Consider the following 18,233-nt stretch of genomic DNA (forward strand, 5'->3'; position numbering starts at 1 on the left):
GCTTCCATTTCTTGAGCATGGTTTCAGATGGCCCTCCAGCGAGACCATTTCTAATGAGGTTTCAGTGAACAGCAGAGGGATCAACTGAGGGCCAGATGTGTCTGTCGGGTCCTGTGTCAGGTCTTTTCTGGAATATTTTCAGATTTCTTCAGAAGATGACTTTCAAAAACTTTTCATTTGTTGTTGATACTTTTTTCAGACCTGCTACTCATTCTTCTGTCCTCCACTTGTCCAGTGTCCACAGATTTTCTTTAAGGATACACAGCACACCGCACTAAGATATGCCAAACTTTCATGTTGCGCCAAGAATACTATTTATTTTATGCCCGTCGTACAGTGTTGCCATTAGCCTTTTTTGTGGATTCACCCAAACAAATGGCAACAAACTAGATGTTTGGTCTAGTTTTTCAATGAAAAGATATATAAAAAGAAATATAAAGAAATAAGGAATGGCTCAAGACTTTTGCTCAGTGCTGTATAGATATAAAAATACCACTTTGGACTGAAACTTGGATGTTTCACTATTTTCTGACAGTATATATATATAAAGTATAAAAGTATTCAGCAGATTCATGAAAAAAAAATCAGCTCTAGCATTAACTGATGTAGTTTTTCTTCTTTTTGTCATGTACAGTACAGGGTGAATATTCCTAAATATACTGCATATCTGAATAGAACTAAGTTGTGTCAAATAGGAGTCATATTCCAAAGCTCCTTTTCCCATGTTTAGGTTAATCCAACCATGTGTTTGTTCACCAGCCAAGTGTTAACAGGGGTTTCCAGAACATGCCAACCTGCTGTGAAGTCTCTATGATGGAACAGCTTCACATTGTTCATGCCACAGGATTTTGATTTGAATGTAAATTATCCAAAAGTCTTCAAAGTATCCAAAAAGCAGATGGTGCCACATTGTCTGTGCGATTCACTCAAACAGATTTTACTCAAATTATGTTTATTTATTCATTTGCCTGCGAAGCCTGTGGAAATGCAGCTCAGCTGACTACCACGGTTAGAAACTGTACATCCATGTGCTTAAATATAGACTGGTAACAATTTGAAGGTAGCTAGTGAAATCACATTTTAATAAAATGTAGTCTACAGTTATACTTATTGTATTATAATTGTATAATGTACATTACCGGTACTGACAGTCATTCTGCTACATGTTTTTTCACCTAATGTTTCATTATTATTGAATGCACCTTCAGACAGCAGCTCTTTAAACCTGCAAACGAGCCAGTGACTCAGTGTTTTTGGTACTTGCAGTAAATGTGATAATATTGTCTTTTCTTTTTTGTTCTTTTGGTAACAATCGTTATGGGAGAAGATCGGATAAAACACCATCAGCGTTGTCAGAAATTGTGCTTTCACGGTGAAAGAGCATTGAAATGTCTTTATTTGAGAAAAGTCAGTCGTGTGTTAACAAAACATAGTTGATCTAGTGACAAATGCAGTGTAACATGCTGTTTCAGCAGCATAAAAATAGCTATATGTGGAGATGATCGTTTCACATATTGTTGATTGGCAGGACTGATGATATTTGGTGTCAATTGTGCTTCTAAAAACAAGTCTATAGTAAGATCAGAAGAGGAGACAGGAGAAACACTATGTTTGGGTAAGTGCAGGAAGTAAGTGGGTAAGATGGCTGAATCACTGTGTTGTACATCTCCATTAGCCTTGCTGGCAGGTATGGAATGTGCAAGATTTTTCCAGATCTGTTGGGAAGAGAGGCAAACAAAAACAATTGGAGAATGTCGAGTATGAATGTTATTTTATCTGGTACAAGATGGTACAAAAGTACCATTTAAATGCTAAGTAATTTCTGCAGTAGTACAAACCTGGAGTAGTTTCGCTGCAATGTCTCACTGCCTTCATGGCGTCCATGTAAGGATTTCCCAAAAACTGCTCATAGGTTGTTCCCAGTGGTACCTCCTGGAGACACTTAGTGGAGTCCTTGAAGAGGAGGTTCTTTCCATTTTCTGACTGGAACATTCTGAATGAAGGATCGGTTCCGGTGTTTCCAAATCTGGCCTAAGAACACAATTTAGGTTTGAAGCAGTTATTTAGTTTAGATTTCTATTACACTGGTTACTTTACTCATTGAAACCGACAGAATGTAGAAAAACAGAAGTCATCATAACTTTTGTAACTATTGGTTTTTGAAATGCCAAGGTCCCCCCCACTTGAGATCAAGTGCAAGTACAGTCATATCAAAAAGAAAGTTTTCACAGGACTCTATGCAGTTGTGACAAACTAAGTACACTCCATGATTCAGTAGCAAGTAGAATCAACTTTGGGAGCAGTAACTTGAAGTGTTTGTGCCACGTTGCTGTGAAAGAAGCCCAAATCAACACCCCTCCACCACCAGTTTCTACTAGGTGTTTGTGCGAATATGTTTGATTTTCAACAAACGTGGTCCTGTACATTAAGGCCAGACGTTTCCACTTTGGTCTCGTCCGCCCAGAGAACATTGTTCCAGAAGTCTCTTGGTTTGTTCAGATGCAACTCTGCAAATATATATAGCTGTCCTGCTATGTTCTCTGTAGAGAGAAGCGGCTTTTTCTTTCCAAACAAGCCACATTTGCTCAGTATTTTTCTAATTCTGCTGTCATAAGCTTTAACTTGTTAACTGAGGCCTGTAGAGTCTTAGATGTAGCCCCTACAAAGGGACAATGTTAAAGTTGTCAGAGTTAATTGGCAACTATTTGGAAAAATCGGTTAAAAATTCATTGTTGTGCTCAAAACAGAATGCCAAACAAACTGTATGCAGCTTCTGTAATGAAAGGATGCTTCTCTATTTCAGACTCAGCATCTGTGTCGGCTAGAGAAGTTGAACCTTGATGTCAGATTTTTGCACTGGGAATTCAGTGCTTTGAAACAACAACAATTTTATTTTAAGCTCTTATTTCATTTCAAGTAGCTATCTTAGACTTTATCACAAACCTGCTGTTCCTGAAGGATGCGGACCACCTTACTGTGGCTTTCTGGGCGCGTCACCACAGCGTGTGCAGGCACCTGAGCCAAGTTACAAGTGGCATATTCACTGATCTCCACTGGTCCTTTCCCAGGGCAGATGAGCTGGTAATCAGAAGATCTCAGATTACGAGCCCAGTCTGGACCGTTACCTTCGATAAAGAGAGGTGGAATAAAGTTTAGAAGCTGTTGTAATGTCATCGGAGCAGGTAGTGCAGATCAGTGCAGTCCTCTTACCATTGCTGTTTTCTGTCACAATTGTGTGTTTAATGAAGGCAACATCACCACCACCCTCAACCAGACACCTGTAATGATATGCCATACATCATGACTTTGGAGACAAAGAGTGAAGTTGGGGGTAAATGGCTAACCAATTAAAAATTACACCTTATCACTGCTAAAGTTCACAAAAATTTTAAAAACGATTAAAAAGTTCTGGTTTTAGGAGGAAAACATGCTTCAGCTCTTGACACATTCTTGGCTGTTTACAAAAGAAATATATAAGAAAAAAAAAACATAACAGTAGCTGGCAAGATTGAGCAAGATTGTTTTCCTCTGCTTCCCGTCTCTTTGCTAACTTTCTCCTTATACACAAACTTGTATGCGATGCCATTCTGTTTCTTGCTGTACCTAAAGGCTCCAGCATAACCGTAGTACTTCTCATCAGCGCTGGCCTTGCATTTGGCCTGGTCTCCCACAGCTTTGCCGCTGCCGACGCACAGAGAACAGAACGGAGAGTTGGGCTCTGCTCCGGGGGCACAGCCACTACTGAAGAACTTGGCTGATGAGAAGAAGAGATGCAGAAAGAGTTCCACAATCAGCAAACCTCTCTTTTGTCAAGGTTAATGGAAGATTGTGGCTTTTGTTTAAATACAGATTCATCACGTGAGTCATCTAAACAAACTTTTTTAGAAAAAGGGGAGTTGCATGATTTCTGTGGGTGGCTTTAAATTTCTTTCTGTTGGTAAAAGAAGGAGAAGCTTGCAGTCACTCACTGAAGTCACAGTCATGTTCTGTTTTGTAGATTTGACCCATGGGGATGTTCCAGCCAGCAGTTCTGCCGATTCCTGTGTGGCAAGACTTCTTGCCCTTCAGAGTGTCCCAGGTCACCCCTGAACCCTTCTTTACCACAGCAACAGCATAGTATGAGGAGGATGTGACTGAGAGTGGATACGGGAAGTAGAGGTAGACATTTCAGATGATTCAACTGCAGAGAGACATTCATATAAATCTACTCTGTTTGTCACTGATTAATTTGAAATTAATCCACTTTTTAAAGGTCATCTTTCATTATAATGGTGGACACTTACAAAGCCGGAGCCACTAAAATTTTAAACAATGTACAAGCAATACCTTTGAGCTAAATGCTAGGTCTCCAGATTTATGTAAATGCTCAATTTGGGGATTTATTTAGTATTGTTTTTTTAATCTTGGTTGTTTGTAATGCCATAAAGAGACTATATCCTTAATATATAATGAAGACAAGCTCCATCCACCTGTTGTTCAAAGCTTCAGAAGTTTCAGAGGATAAACTAATAAATAAGGATTCCTTGAACTGGTTGTTCATATAAAGCTAGTTAAATTATAGTTGTAGTAGTAGAGTGGTAGAGTCCAAGGATAAAAATACAAATCTGGTCATCAGCACAACAGGTCATTGAAGTTGTGTTACAATTAAAATAATGCACTTCGAGACTTTTTAAAAAATTTGTCCATATCATAAAAAGAAGAGGAAAAAGATGAAAGTTTACTACCATCAGAGCGGCTGCACAACTCTGTGAGAGGAGACAAAATGAACAAATATTACTCATAAAAAAGTTGAAATAAGACACAGGATTGTGTGTGTGTTATTTCTTCTTCTTGTTATCTACCTTGCACATACTGCTCCACCATGACAGGAACCAGGCCACACTTTCCAGCCGTAAACACCTGACCTCCATCCACGGCCACTGCGTCGGCCTCTTTACGCTGCGGGGCGATTCAAAGCAGAGATGAATGTCACAGAGTGGAGACAAAAAATAATAAATTAACAGATTTTGATATTTCCTCCAGAGTTTACCATAATCTTCTTCAGGCACTCTTCAACTGTAGGGGCGCTCTGGCATTCAATGGAGGTGGTGTCCCCAGACACACTGCTGATGCTCCACGTGTCACACTTTGCGGTCTCAGCATGGCCCACAGCACACCATCTGATGGCAGGGGATGCATCGTCTGATGCCTGCTCTAGAGAGGGAAGAAAGACTTAGACATAAGCCAGACTGACACCTGACTAACAATTGCGTTTCTGCCTGTCTTGCTTGTGTTCTTTACCTTTTTTAAGGGAATGGACGATGCTCATGTAGTTCGCACCCAGATACAGGAAGGAGTCTGTGTTTGGGGGCACCCTCAAGAGCCTCACTGTTGAATCTTTGAACATCAGGTTCTTGGCGGGTGCGTAGGCTTCAGATGAGAAGAGGTTAAAGCTCTGAAAAGGCAGCAAGTGAGATGATTCATTAGGAAAGCAATGAGGCTGCTGAAACACAAGGAATCAGAATACGCTGAAATTAGATGTTATTCAGTGTACTTCCTACGTGGTCAGTCTGAACTTGGTCAAGGCTCTGCCAGATCAAGTCGGCCAGCTGTGGATCCTTGCGAGTAACAACAGCGTGAGCTGGCACTCTGGCTAGGGAGCAGACTTTATAGTTGTCAATAGGTGCTCTGGTGTTGTCCTTGCACAGCAGCTCGTACGATGGCTTATCCGATTCTGGAAGTGTGATATGACACAGGTTTTACATCAGTGTTTTTCACAGTTATCCTTTCCCATATTTTGTAGAAGTTTCAGGGCGTTTAAGACGATTTTAATCAATGGAGAAAATGACATTCTTGGTCAACGTGATTGCTCTGAAATTTGCTTTGAAATTCTGCTCAACTTGTCCTTGACTTGTGCAGTGTGCAACAGTTGTATTTGTATGTCATGCATGTTCATCAGGTCCCCTCTTGTCCCTGTCGCTTTTCAAAATGAAACTTTTAATCTTGGTAAAGCTTTTTTTTTTTTTGATAAATAAAACCTGACAATGCTATGATTCAGTGCTTCTTTACATGTTAGAATGGATAAAGGTTGTTGTGATACTGACCTGGCACAGTGAGATGCTTCACAAAAGCCACATCTCCAGCTCCCTCCACCAAACACCTGTCACAAAAGTCATATTATTACAGATAAAAGGTTTGGCTAAATGTGTAGACGTTTATGTTCACTAATGAGAAGCATTAAAAAGTGGACACTGACTGAAAGGCTCCATTGTAGTCATAGTAAGGCTCCCTCTGGGACCTGGAGCAGTCTCCCTTGCACAGTTCACACAGCTTGCTGCCTCTTGCTGCCCCAGGGGCACAGCTGGCATGGAAGAAGGTGCTCACAGCTGCATAACAAAAAACAAGGCCAGGGTCATAATTTAGAAAAGAAAACCAAAACACTGACAATAGAGCCAGAGTGTCACCACTGTCTCCCTTTAAAGACAAATATGAAAGTTCCCATATGCATTTTTATCATTTAGAAGTTTCATATTATACTGTGTGTGCAGAGTTTGCATCCCCTTGCATGGGATACTGCATACACCAGTTTCTTTCATGTTAGGTTAATTGTCAATTCTAAACTGACCATATGTACGAATGTGAGTGTGGGTGGTTTTCCTGTCTTTTCCTGGCCCCTAACAGACTGGCAACCTTTCGCGCCTCTCACCCTGAGAGCCAGGCTCCAGCCCCTGTGATCTGGAATTGGTTAAGAAGAAGATGGATGGCTATTGATTTGTTCAACTGTCTAACAGGCCTAACTAGTCTAAACAGACTAGTTTTTGAACTTCAGTAAATTATATTTAACAAAAGGAAGTGTTATAAGTGATAAGAAGTGCTGACAGGCACAGGATTTTATAATCCCTGGGCAGAAGCCAGGTCTCTCTTGGAAATGACATTTTTAATCTCAATGAGATTTTTTTCCCTGGTTAAATAAAGGACTAATAAAAAAAGAAGCTAGGTAGCCCCTGTCTGTTTCTACTTTTCCTGTAGTTTTGATCCCGTCAATAAATTCTTGTCAGTAAAGCAAATAAGTGTGTTTAATTGTTTCTCAGGTGTGCAGTTTCTCATAAAAAGGTCTGATCTTATTGTCCTTTGACCATACATGCACTAAAACTGTCAAATGTTATTAGCTAACCAGAAACAAAAAGTCCTTTACCCTCCTCCAGAGGTTTGTCTTCAATGCCACCCCACTCAATAACATTCATGGTCACCAGAGATCCTATGGGAATGTTCCAGCCTGCAGATTTCCCCAAACCAGTGTGACATGATTTCTTCCCCCTGAGATCTCTGAAGCCAAATCCAGTGTTCTTCTTTGCCACAGCAACAGCATAGTAGCAGGTGTCCGTACCTGAATGAATGAAAAAAAAAAATGGATATAATATTATTGAAACAGCTAAATCACATTCAAATAAAACGCTAAACATGTTCTTGCTTGAGCTTATTTCATTAGGCTACTAACGACAGCTGATGACTAGACATACCGGCGCCATAGTCCTCAGCAATGATGGGATGGAGGTCATAGTTGTTCAAGCCAGCAGTGTAAATGTCCCCACCATCCACAGTAATGGCATCTGCTTCACCAGCCTGCCGGAGAGTATTTGCTGTATGACTGAGGTCAAGTCATTTTTACATAGAATTTCACTGGATAAGTTGAAGGCATTGGTAGTTTTTCCCCCACATTAAATACTTAAAAGGGGGGGGGGGGGGGGGGGGGAGTTATTCATCCTCAGCAAACATGATGCAATCATTTTGAGTAAAGTGAGTAAAGCTGAAATATATAAAATCAAATGTTTATTTAATGAGCTAAATAATCATCAAGGAAAATGTGCTTGGTATAAACTGAATCCATGCCAATCAAATAAATTTTATTTGACAAGCTTCCATTAAATGTAACATTTAAATTGTATTTATGTAACCAAATGAAATTGAATATTTAGATACAATTGAAATAGTTAAAGTCAAATCATTTGGTTCGGATTTTATTTTTTTATTTTTTAACTCGACTCTATTTTTCTAGAACACTCCACAGCAGATACAGTTAGTTTATCTTTACTTTAGATATGTTTTAGTAGTAGTTCGAGTATGAACCTACTCGAAGAAAGTGAAGAAAAAAAAAAAACAATAAAATGAAGTCATTACATTCACTTATTTTTATTTAAGTAACATTTCAGAATAAGCCGAGCACTGTGAAGCACTTCAGTTACATTGCGTTTATAACAACTGCCCTGGTCAAAGTCTATTATTGAGTATTTGTGGTTAATTTGGTGCTCTGGATGTAAAAAGCGCTCACCTTAATGGCAATAATGCACTCGAGGGTGTTTTCTTTTTTCACACAGGAGAACGCAGGAGCCGCAGCGGCGAGATCTAAACATTTACGCAATTCTTGGTCCGACTTGACGCACCATTTCACCTTCTGAGAGCCGGGTCGGGCGAACGCGCTGGCTGTTAAAACACATGGATGTCAGTTTGGATTGAAAATGTGATGTCATGTGTGTGATTAAATATAGTAGTGCGGGGCTGAAAAGCTTTTACCGAGCAGTCCGAGCAGCGCCACTAGGAGGAGGGGCTTCATGTTGGGCGGTGGGGTCTCCGGATCAGCAGAGCAGAGAGACTGGGAGGCTGCTCGGGCTTTTATAGCAAACCTGAGTGGACCGGGACAAAAGATAAAAATGCCAGAGTTTGCTCAGGTTTCCTAATGTGTGCGCATGTGGGGGCGCACGTGTGTACTTTAGTGTGCAAAAGACAGAGATTAGGTTTCATGGACAATCTGAAATTGCCACATAATACGAAATAACATTTAGTCATCTGAAACAGTTTGTTTGCACAATTTGAAATCAGAAATATTTAGAGATGAGCATATTTAGGATACACGTGCAGGACCAAAAATCTTTGTTTTCAGGTGGGTTAAAGGTTTGGTCAGAGGACAAAACATTCTGCAGCACAGAGTCTAAACTACATTTAAGAGTAAAAAAACAAAACAATAACAAAAACCCCTGGAGTTTTTACTGCAGTAAAGCATTCTGGTCTCAGGACTAACCAGCCACGTGAAAAGGATTTTGGTGTCTGAATAAAAGTATATATGGCACAATGTAAAAATACTCCACATGTAAAAAGCCCTGCAATGGAATATCTTCATAGTCATGCTGAAGTTAACTTAAAAAAGAAAGAAAGAAAGAAAAATCTAAACTTTGGTTCAGAATATAACTCTGGACTGCTTAAAGTAGAGAATTTAATATACTCATGTGATGTTTTGCAGGAAAGAATGGATGTCCTGAAATATTTGTTGTGGAAACATCTGTAAAATATTTTAATTTTTTAGTAAATACGTGGAATAGAAGTATAAATGCCACCAGACTTTATATAGCACACAAAATATTGTATTTCTTGAGAAAATGTCTTTATTTTGCAATTTGTTTTTTAATTTAATATAATTGTCTTTATTCTGTATCCAGAAGTGGCATGAAAGTTTCATTCAATATTCATAATTATTCAGCCTCTAAAATCAGAACCTGCAAACTTTTCTTTTGTTTTTTTTTTTACTTGGAAAAGTTGCAGTTTGTGTGACCCACTTGGGAGCTGTGTTTACAGAGTCAATATTACCCAATGCAAGCACTAAGGTTCATGCTGATTTGCACATTTGACCGCTTCCTTTATTCTCAGCCATCAAATGTAGAGATATCACATAATACCTCTCATAATACATTTCATGTTTAATGATGCATGTTCGGTGGTGTAACTTTGGAAGATCCAAAACATGATTCTGGATGGATTTAATACTTAATGTAGCAACATTACTGTAGTACACCATCCTTTAATATTGGATAAGAAGAAGAAGAATATTTGCTGTATCTAGAAACTACTTAGTATTTCTGGAATTAGGAGACATAATTTACCACTCACAATGAAGTAATCAAAATAAAATATTATTATTGTTAACTAATTAACCTAATTTTTACAGCTCTGCAGAGGACTGCACACCATCCTGCGTCCACAGCCAAAGCCTGTGTAAGTGAAAACTGATCTATTTTTTATTTTGCATCATCTGCTTTTCTTTCTTGCTTCTGCAGTGTTTTATTATCCAAATTCATTTTTATTCATGCAGTTTTTGTTCTGTGCTGCTGTGTCCGTTTGCAACTTTAAATGTCTTACTTGGCTGAAGCAGGTAAAACTTAAAGGAACAATACTGTTAGGTATTTTAGTACCATGGTAGCATTTACTGGATATTGTTTTATAGTGACATTATACAGGAAAACTCTGTCATTCAATAAGGCCCCTTTGTTTTAGTTATTTTTCTCTTTGACCCAAGAATTGATGTGTGAGAATCACAAGCTGGTACAAGGTTGAAATACCACAGAGATCACTCCCTCAGCTACATTAGTTTCTTAATCTTTTAGGAGACGCCTGTTGAAGGCCAAATGGTTTGTTTCAGATTTCACTAATGAAAGAACTCTTCGTTTTGTGCCTTGAAAATATGTCGCTGAGATAATCACAATTGTAGCTGAACTGATAAACTACACAAAGGATGCTTCTTCACCCAAGGGCAGGAAGACGCTGCCTTATCTTGGTCTGTACTGGTTTAAACTGATAAATCTGCTGTCTCATGAATTTTACCCTCTATATAAACTGTTGTACTTGTGAATAAAGTTGAGTCACTTTGGGAAGACAACCTAAAGCAGTCTCTGTTTTCTTGTTCTCCCAAGCTGCTCCCGAGCTCGTACTAACACGCTGAATGGCATGCTTGAATATTACTTGAGAATATATTTGACTGTGTTACAGACTAAGGGACATTCTCTGCTGATAGGTGAAGGTACATTCTCTGCTGATAGACGTCCACGCCTCGAAGGAAGTCGATCCACGGATTAGGCCTTGGAAACCGTTTCCTTCAAATAGGAAACCTAAAATAATCATTTTTAATAACAGAATAAGGTCCAGTGAAGATGATGAGTAGCAGAAGTAGCTAAATTATCCCTTATATCAATTTTAAAGATAAAGGTTGGACCCATCCAACTTTGAAATTGGGCCAGCCATGAATAAAATTGATAATCGGAACAAAAAGCACATCTCTTCCATGCTTCTTTCTTTAAAAAAAAAAAAAAAAAGCAAAATAAGAGGGAAAGAAATATTTATGCAGATTTTGCTCCCAGCTCTAGATATAATAACACATAATTGTGGAATAGGTGATTGCAAGTATTAATATTGCTATGGTTAAATTTACTTTACAACATGAGGAATTAGTCCAGCCATCTTATCAGGGTCTCTGATACAGTATTATTCACCATCAGCTGAGAAATCAATATGATACCCCTGAGTATTGAGAAATGTTTACATCTAAAATAAACCCATTCCACAAAGAGGACAGTTCTGAGTAGGGAAAGTTTGAGTGCACATTTTTAAGGTGTTATGCTGACCTTAGAGTGGGCTTGCAGGAAGTACCCCTAAATAATACAAGCAGGGAAAGTACAGATTGTAAAATGTTTCTTTTTTTTCAGGTAATCAGCACAAATGTGTGACTTGGAAGATAAACTAGCAAAACTGAAATGTGTCCAAAGGTGAGTCTGCAGATTACACAAGTCTTTATTTTGAGAGATTAAAGTCCTCAAAATCAAGATAAGCTTACTTTATAAACTTATCTATGAAGTAGAAACTGATCTCCTGCCAAATAAAGTTGTACCTTATCAAATAGTTGTAATACGCTGATAACAAACATATTTCTGTGCTTTAGATTATCAGTTACATTTATCGTTATTATAATTTTGTATTTAACTTTATTTTAATAAATCATGACTACTTCCCATTCTAATCAGCAGGACGAAACAGTGTGATGATGTGGGTCATGATGCTCAGAGCGCACTTCACTGGACATCTGTGGGAGATGCATGGCAGGAACCTGGCACCGGTTGACTGTCTTTCTTTGGCTGTGTTTGTGCATGCATGGTAAGCATTTGTGAGGTTTTGTAGTTCTTCTTCTCTCCAGGTCTTCAGTTCCTTCACTTCCTTCCCACAGTACGTGAGTTTTTATGTTTTATGCAAACTTGGCATCATGATTGCCCCATACGTCCAGCTGAGCCATCATACTCCAGCTTTGTGACACAGCAGAAACAGGGTCAGGACACAGCCGGGGGAAGGCGGCTGTAGTGTTTGACTGGTGGAGGAGGAGGTGGTGTTGTGAATGACGGCCTCCTTGTAAGAAAATCCATCACTCAGTGATACAGAGAGGGTCGAAGTCCAAGTAGCGCCAGGCTGCCATTCAGTTTTTGTGGAATGATTGTATTAATTGTAGGACTAAATCCCAGGAGGAGACACAGGAGTCCAGGTTAATCATTTCTGTGTATAAGCATCTCTTTCTATTGCTAGGGTGCGGAGTGTGTTTCTATTAGGTATACACTGGACAGATATTGCTCATGCAGCTGATCTGATGGGGTATTTGCTGCAAGGGTTGTTTATTTTCTTGCCCTGTTTTGTGTTATGAACCTAAAGAACTCAGATGAACCAGAAGAAATACAAATGAATGTTGTGGGCATCTGAGGTATGTAGTCTGGAATTGATCTTGAATGATTTTAGCCCTCGTTACAGTATCTGTCTTGTGAGTCTGCAGTTCAATCTGAATGTTGTGCTTTTGTTAATCTTTGCTGACACTTCACTCAGAACTGCTTGGGCCATGAATTGTCTTTCATTTGATTCTACAAAACTTTATTAATCCTAACAGAAATTAATTCATCATGGTGGTTAACTCCTGCCGCACACACTAGAATTAAACATTTACTCTATAAAAAAATCAAAGAAGATTATTGCTGTCAGTCCCATTTTTAAAGGACTTTGAGGTGCTTGATAACACACCTGGCAATCCCGTAACATACCTGTCCAGCTTTTGCAGGCAGGACCGTTTCTTGTCATAAGATCAGAAAACAGAACCAAATAAAATGGTCACACAGTTCTATATTTTTATATGTGGCTGTGAACATGAATTTGAACACCATTATTTGTCTTTGTAGCTTTGTGACTGAACTTTCTGAAGTGTAGGATTATTGCGAAGGACTGCGTATCAGAGATTATTGTTCGCTAAGTCATTCTGACTGTGCTGAGTCAGAGGAGATAAGCTTATCATCCATGGCTGTTCTCCTAGAGTACACAGAGCAGGGGAATAACAAAGTACTGTAGTCTGCATAAACGGGTGAGCTTCAAGAGCAGATGCTTTGTTGTATTTTTTATGGTCATCTTTGTTTTTAAGGTTTTGTTCCACTGTGCATGCAATAACCCCTTCAGGTGCAGGTGAAATGCTGTGTGCTACTGTAAGATGTGAAGGCGTGTTCAAGGCAGGCGTTTGAGTGAGAGGCAACACTGGAGTTAACTGTGACACATGAGCCAGGAGTGATTCATCTTGAGGCCCACACATGAGTACACTTTGAGAAAGTGTCAGTTTGTAGAAAAACATCCATCTCCTCCATCAGGAATCAGAGACATCGGGCTCCTCAGTTATTCATACTGTTATTACGTCACTGATAGAAATGGTGACTTTAATTGCACCTTCAGTAGAGATTGACATTAAAGTGGAAGGAGACATATTCAGAGCTGCTTCTCTGATACCTGAACAGCCGTCATTCTGAATTATTCCTGTCATACAGTCAACTCCAGGAAACTCCAGGAGTTTTTGGGCAATGTCACCACACTGGAGTTTAAATAAACAATCAAGATGTTTAGGAATTTCAGCGATTTTTCTAAACAGATCCCGTTTTCAGAGGCTCATAAGTGATTTTAAGACTCACGGGCACTTTCATGGCAAGTTGAGGCTTGTTCCCTCATCAATTCATGATATACTTGGCAAAAGATCTGGATTTCACTCAAGTCTGAGGGCAAATGATGTCATGGTTAACCTGTAGAGAAATGATAGGAAGACTGGAGGATCATGCTGAAGTGAGTTACTCAGGTGTGTTTTGGGAAAGTGGTGGCCAGTTATTGAAAGATTTATGGTGGCACCTTGCTTCTTTTTGCTCCTGGGCATTTTCAGATATTCGTATACTTTCCCCAGAATCTGTGTTTTTACACAATCTATTGCAGGTCTACAGAAAAGCCACTGAACCTCCATGCTAGGTTTTCATTCTGGGATACACAATTACATGCAAGGATCTTATATGAGCTAATTTGCATCTCTTCCTGTTATGAGCAATACTTAATGGATTTCAGTCAAGTTGTAGTAACTTGTAACTTTTTGTTGATTGAGTTAAATCCATTTCATAAAGAGTACAAAAGAAAATGTGCAAAACCTGCAAGAGTCTAAAAACTCTCCAAATATGCATACATATTAGTGGGTACTCCATGGAGGTCATAAAATTGGGACTCCTAAGGAACAAATCAAAGGTCAACACATCAAGCACCAACAGCATCTTCACTGGAGCTCCTATAAAGTTTTCAAACTCTGAAAAAGCTCCCCAGGGGACACAGAAGATTAAAATCCCAGTCTGAGTACTGGTTCATGTGATGTCCAAACTGAACTTTATGTCTAAACTCAACCCAAAAATGGCTCACTGTTTATTAACTGTTATTGATTCGTTCTGAGAATGAGCTAAGAGGTAATCAGACAACTGGGGTCACCAGCCTTTTATGCAACAGACAAACCCTTTGAACAAACAAAGCCTGAGGGCTGCTGTCCTGCTGCGTCATTAAAATTTCAGCACCGATTAATCAACTCGGCTTCAGTGTGAAATTGATTTAGGTCATTGCTACGCGATGTGGGCTTTTAAACTGTTGCTCCTTTATTTGGAGGTACCAGAAATTCAGCAGGGGAAAAACACAATTTCTCTGACTGACTGACAAAGTGAAAAAGAAAATGCATGTTTTAAAGAGTTTCCTGCTCTGAAGATGTGACTTTGGAACACACAGTACTCTCAGACTTGCGAAACTTCTGATGGGCTTAACGATTTTTCGTGGGGGGAAATGGTTTTAGCTGTTCTGTTTTAGTCAGCAATAAAATTTCCCTTCGCCCTCCTGTGTTTATTCACCCTTGTCCTTTACACAAAAAGCAGGAGGTGAAAGAATGATTGTCTCATACTGTATTATCCACACAGCGAGGGGAGTGAAACAGACTCAAGACTCCTCATCTGTTTGCACAGCTGCACACTGTACTCTTTCACCTCTGACCACTGCCCCCCACACCAGGCACTGTTAATAACAATTTTCAGGTGTTGTCCAGGGATTTTTCTTTTGGAAAGATCTCATTCTAATCTATGAGTCACAGCAGTGGTCACATATTAGTTTAAAAAGACCAGACAACTGCTTCTAGGTGGGTGTGACAAACAATATGTCAACCCATCAAACTGGAAATAATGCCTGTCACACAAAGAGTTGATGCCAGTGATGCAGGAGCATCAAGTCTTGTATTAACTGTGAGATTTCTTATTTGCGAAGAAAGATGTTTTGATTGATTGGACAAAATTTGAAGCCAACATTCAATTTGCAGCACATACAGCCCATTTTTTATCCAGACCAGTGAAACTCCCATTTCAGTTAGTAAAAAGAAGTTTACCTACACACTTGGCTGTGATGTCTTAACCCTTTCAGGCTCAAATTAAACTTTTTGTTGCTAATGCACAACCAAGTCCTGCAGTGGTACTTCTGAGTAAAAAAAAAACCTCATAAAATATGTATGTGGGGTAACCAGGTTGTTAGTTTTTAACTTTTGCAAATCGGCAACGCCTGCCTCGAGAGGGTTAATAAAAGCAGCCATGTAAATTCAACAGTATATCTTTGTTTTTCTTTATGTTAAAGAAATATTGTTTGGGCTTAAACTGCAAGAAATAAATACGCAAAATTAGACAACGTCTGGTAGCTCAGACTGTGCTCTAATTACAAAACAAAGCTTCTGTCAATTCAAAGATTTGATTTCAAAATTGCTTTTTGTGAACCCACTTTAAAAAACAACAAATTTTTTTAATAGCTGATGGAACTTTTCTGTCATTTAATTGTTTATCTGTCTCTTAATTACTTTGGCGTTGTATGAATGGCCATGGAGGAGACTTTATCAGCAAGAAAAATGAATGAAATCTAAATCTAATAAATCCATCTAAAAGTCCAAAATTCATGCCCTCCTTCATATTTTCCAAAGTCTTCCAGTGGACCAGATAGTGGATCTTTGCTGGGCTGCTTCTAGTCCCCTGGCCTTATGATTGTTACCACTGACATAGATCACTGTAACATTTTTAAGAAACATCACCTCTTTTCTTCCAGGACTGGACGCCTGAGTGAAAAACTTAAACACAGAAAAATCTCTGGGAAGGAAACAGCTCATACTCCACCACAGAAACCCCTGCACCAGTTAACACGTGCATGACTCCAAGTGACGAAACGCTACGTCCAGATGAACAGAATCAACTTTTGGAGATTTACTTACCTTGATGATTGAGAATGCATCAAGATACTTCCTAAAACTTTTTTTTTTTAATCTGAACAGTTAAAACTTAAAACACTGCTTATAAAATATTGGTGTCAGTGTCTTTTTGGTCTTAGTGGAATTTTCACCTGCGTTCGGGGAATTGTTGGTATTTAAGGTACGTTATCACCACCATCTGTCCATATTAAGAAACACAAACCTGCTCAGTCTGAACAGACACACAGAAAAGTCTTTAACAGCCTCAGCACAAAAAAAAAATAAATCTAAATACACCGCTCCAAAAAAATAAAATAAAATTTAAAAAAGTTACAGGAACACTTAAATCACACATTGGTTCTTGATGACAAAATATTCAGGCTGAAAGTTTTTACTGATACACACTGTAATTTGCTGAGAACAAAATTATGTAACAAAAGCCAGGGGAAACCAAAATCATCAAATCACAACAAAAAAGCTATAAATTTATATCAGAGTGATCAGACTAATCTGGCTCACTAATGTTTACAGCCTCAATGTGCCTCCATGCACTTCAGACATCTGGGTACGCTCCTGGTCAGACAGTGGATGATGCCCTGGTTCATCTTCTCCCAGATCCTGGATCAGAGCATAAGTGAGGTACTAGATAATCTGTGGGACTCATAAATATTGTTCTAGGGCCATGATACCTATGCCTTTACCACTATGGCTACACACTGCCCACACGAGGCAAGGCATCACTCTGCACCAGCAAAAGATGTAAAGTGAATCTGAGGATTTCATCTCTATACCCAACTGCTGTTGGCTAACACACGGAGGTCTCTATGCAAGGAAATCCCACTTGAGACCACCACTGCCCAACCTGTCATACTAGATAATGTTGCAGAAAACATTCACCACAACGTCTTCAGACTCTTTCATGTTGTTTAAAGGTGGTCTGCTCTCATCTGTGAAGAGAACAGAGCACCAGTGGCTAACCTGCAAGCTCTGGTGTTGTCAGGCCATCACCAATTGAGCTGCTCGGTGCTGTACTGTGAGCACACGTCCTACTAAAAACTGCTGGGCATTCATGCCACCCTCAGGTAGTGTTTCTATCAGAAACATGCTCAAGTATTCCAGTGGAAGTCATTTTGTAGGGCTTTGGCAGTGCTCCTCCAGTTCCTTCTCGCATCAAGAACCAGATACCAGTCCTGCTGCTGAGCTGATGCCCCCTCTGTGGCTCTGTCTAGTTCTCCTTGTGCAATAACCCATTTACACCTTCAAGGCTGTACTAGGAGACAGAAAACTTTGCAACTGCCTGTTTGCATACGGTATCACAGAAGAGCTGGACTAACTGGTATCATTTCATGCTGCCACTGATGGCAAGGGCACTTCCAAAAAGGAGAACTAGAGGAAAATCAGTCAGGAGCAATAGTCTGTGGCCTTCCCTGCGCAGGGGGGAGTTGCCTGTCCAGTGCAGCTGTTGTCACTTCATTTGGACCAAACCAGGTGGAATGGATCCCCATTGGGAGCTGTGGTTACCAACTGAAAAGTTTAACCATCTGTGTTATACTGTGATGATCAAGTGTTCCTGTCATTTTTTTGAGAAATGTGCATTACACATAAGATGTAAAATACTCTTACTGGTTTCACCAAGGCTCCAGGAATAAAACATGTCAAAACGTAGTATGGACACACTAAAAATGCTTAATCTTTAAAGTGAGGTGCACTACACATTTGTGTTCTCAGTAGTTCCAGCTGAATCTGAAGTTATTTACTCTGTTAGCTGTTCAAGCGTTTGGGGTTTTAACTTTAAATTAAAGCCACACAAACGATTCAAAATAATAATAATAAAGAAAAAGATGAAGCAGAACCT

The 18,233-nt window shown here is 39.4% G+C and overlaps 1 protein-coding gene and 1 long non-coding RNA gene across 3 annotated transcripts; one reads left to right on the forward strand and one right to left on the reverse strand.

Annotated features, from left to right (window-relative positions):
• Positions 1 to 1,378: 1,378 nt before the first annotated feature.
• Positions 1,379 to 9,182, reverse strand: tfa (transferrin-a). Its single transcript, XM_026148571.2, has 17 exons — positions 8,551 to 9,182; positions 8,309 to 8,460; positions 7,500 to 7,602; positions 7,175 to 7,366; positions 6,236 to 6,365; positions 6,084 to 6,139; positions 5,541 to 5,713; positions 5,281 to 5,434; positions 5,030 to 5,193; positions 4,842 to 4,938; positions 4,725 to 4,745; positions 3,969 to 4,133; positions 3,604 to 3,754; positions 3,211 to 3,278; positions 2,944 to 3,125; positions 1,839 to 2,031; positions 1,379 to 1,715 (listed from the first exon to the last, which is right to left on the reverse strand). Exons 1-17 carry the CDS (start codon positions 8,588 to 8,590, stop codon positions 1,672 to 1,674), a joined length of 2,085 nt encoding a protein of 694 aa, XP_026004356.1. The 5' UTR covers positions 8,591 to 9,182; the 3' UTR covers positions 1,379 to 1,671.
• Positions 9,183 to 9,644: 462 nt separating this feature from the next.
• On the forward strand, positions 9,645 to 16,489 carry LOC113009915 (uncharacterized). Of its 2 annotated transcripts, none has more exons than XR_003270261.2 (4): positions 9,645 to 10,023; positions 11,508 to 11,567; positions 11,826 to 11,952; positions 16,240 to 16,489. It is a non-coding gene; the product is annotated as an uncharacterized LOC113009915 (long non-coding RNA). The 2 variants fall into 2 exon arrangements; XR_003270262.2 differs by having other exon boundaries at positions 9,650 to 10,023; positions 11,823 to 11,952.
• Positions 16,490 to 18,233: the final 1,744 nt, after the last annotated feature.

This window comes from Astatotilapia calliptera, chromosome 18, assembly GCF_964374335.1.
Source record: "Astatotilapia calliptera chromosome 18, fAstCal68.1, whole genome shotgun sequence".
Classification (NCBI taxonomy): Eukaryota; Metazoa; Chordata; class Actinopteri; order Cichliformes; family Cichlidae; genus Astatotilapia; species Astatotilapia calliptera.

What these genes read in the sequence shown, in the direction of transcription:
- tfa (XM_026148571.2), bottom strand. Translation starts at nt 8,590, where the DNA reads ATGAAGCCCCTCCTCCTAGTGGCGCTGCTCGGACTGCTCG. An exon ending in AGAACATGACTGTGACTTCA is followed by an intron (nt 3,755 to 3,968) that starts GTGAGTGACTGC and finishes TCTTCTCATCAG; the next exon opens with CCAAGTTCTTCAGTAGTGGC. An exon ending in GGTTATGCTGGAGCCTTTAG is followed by an intron (nt 3,279 to 3,603) that starts GTACAGCAAGAA and finishes ATATCATTACAG; the next exon opens with GTGTCTGGTTGAGGGTGGTG.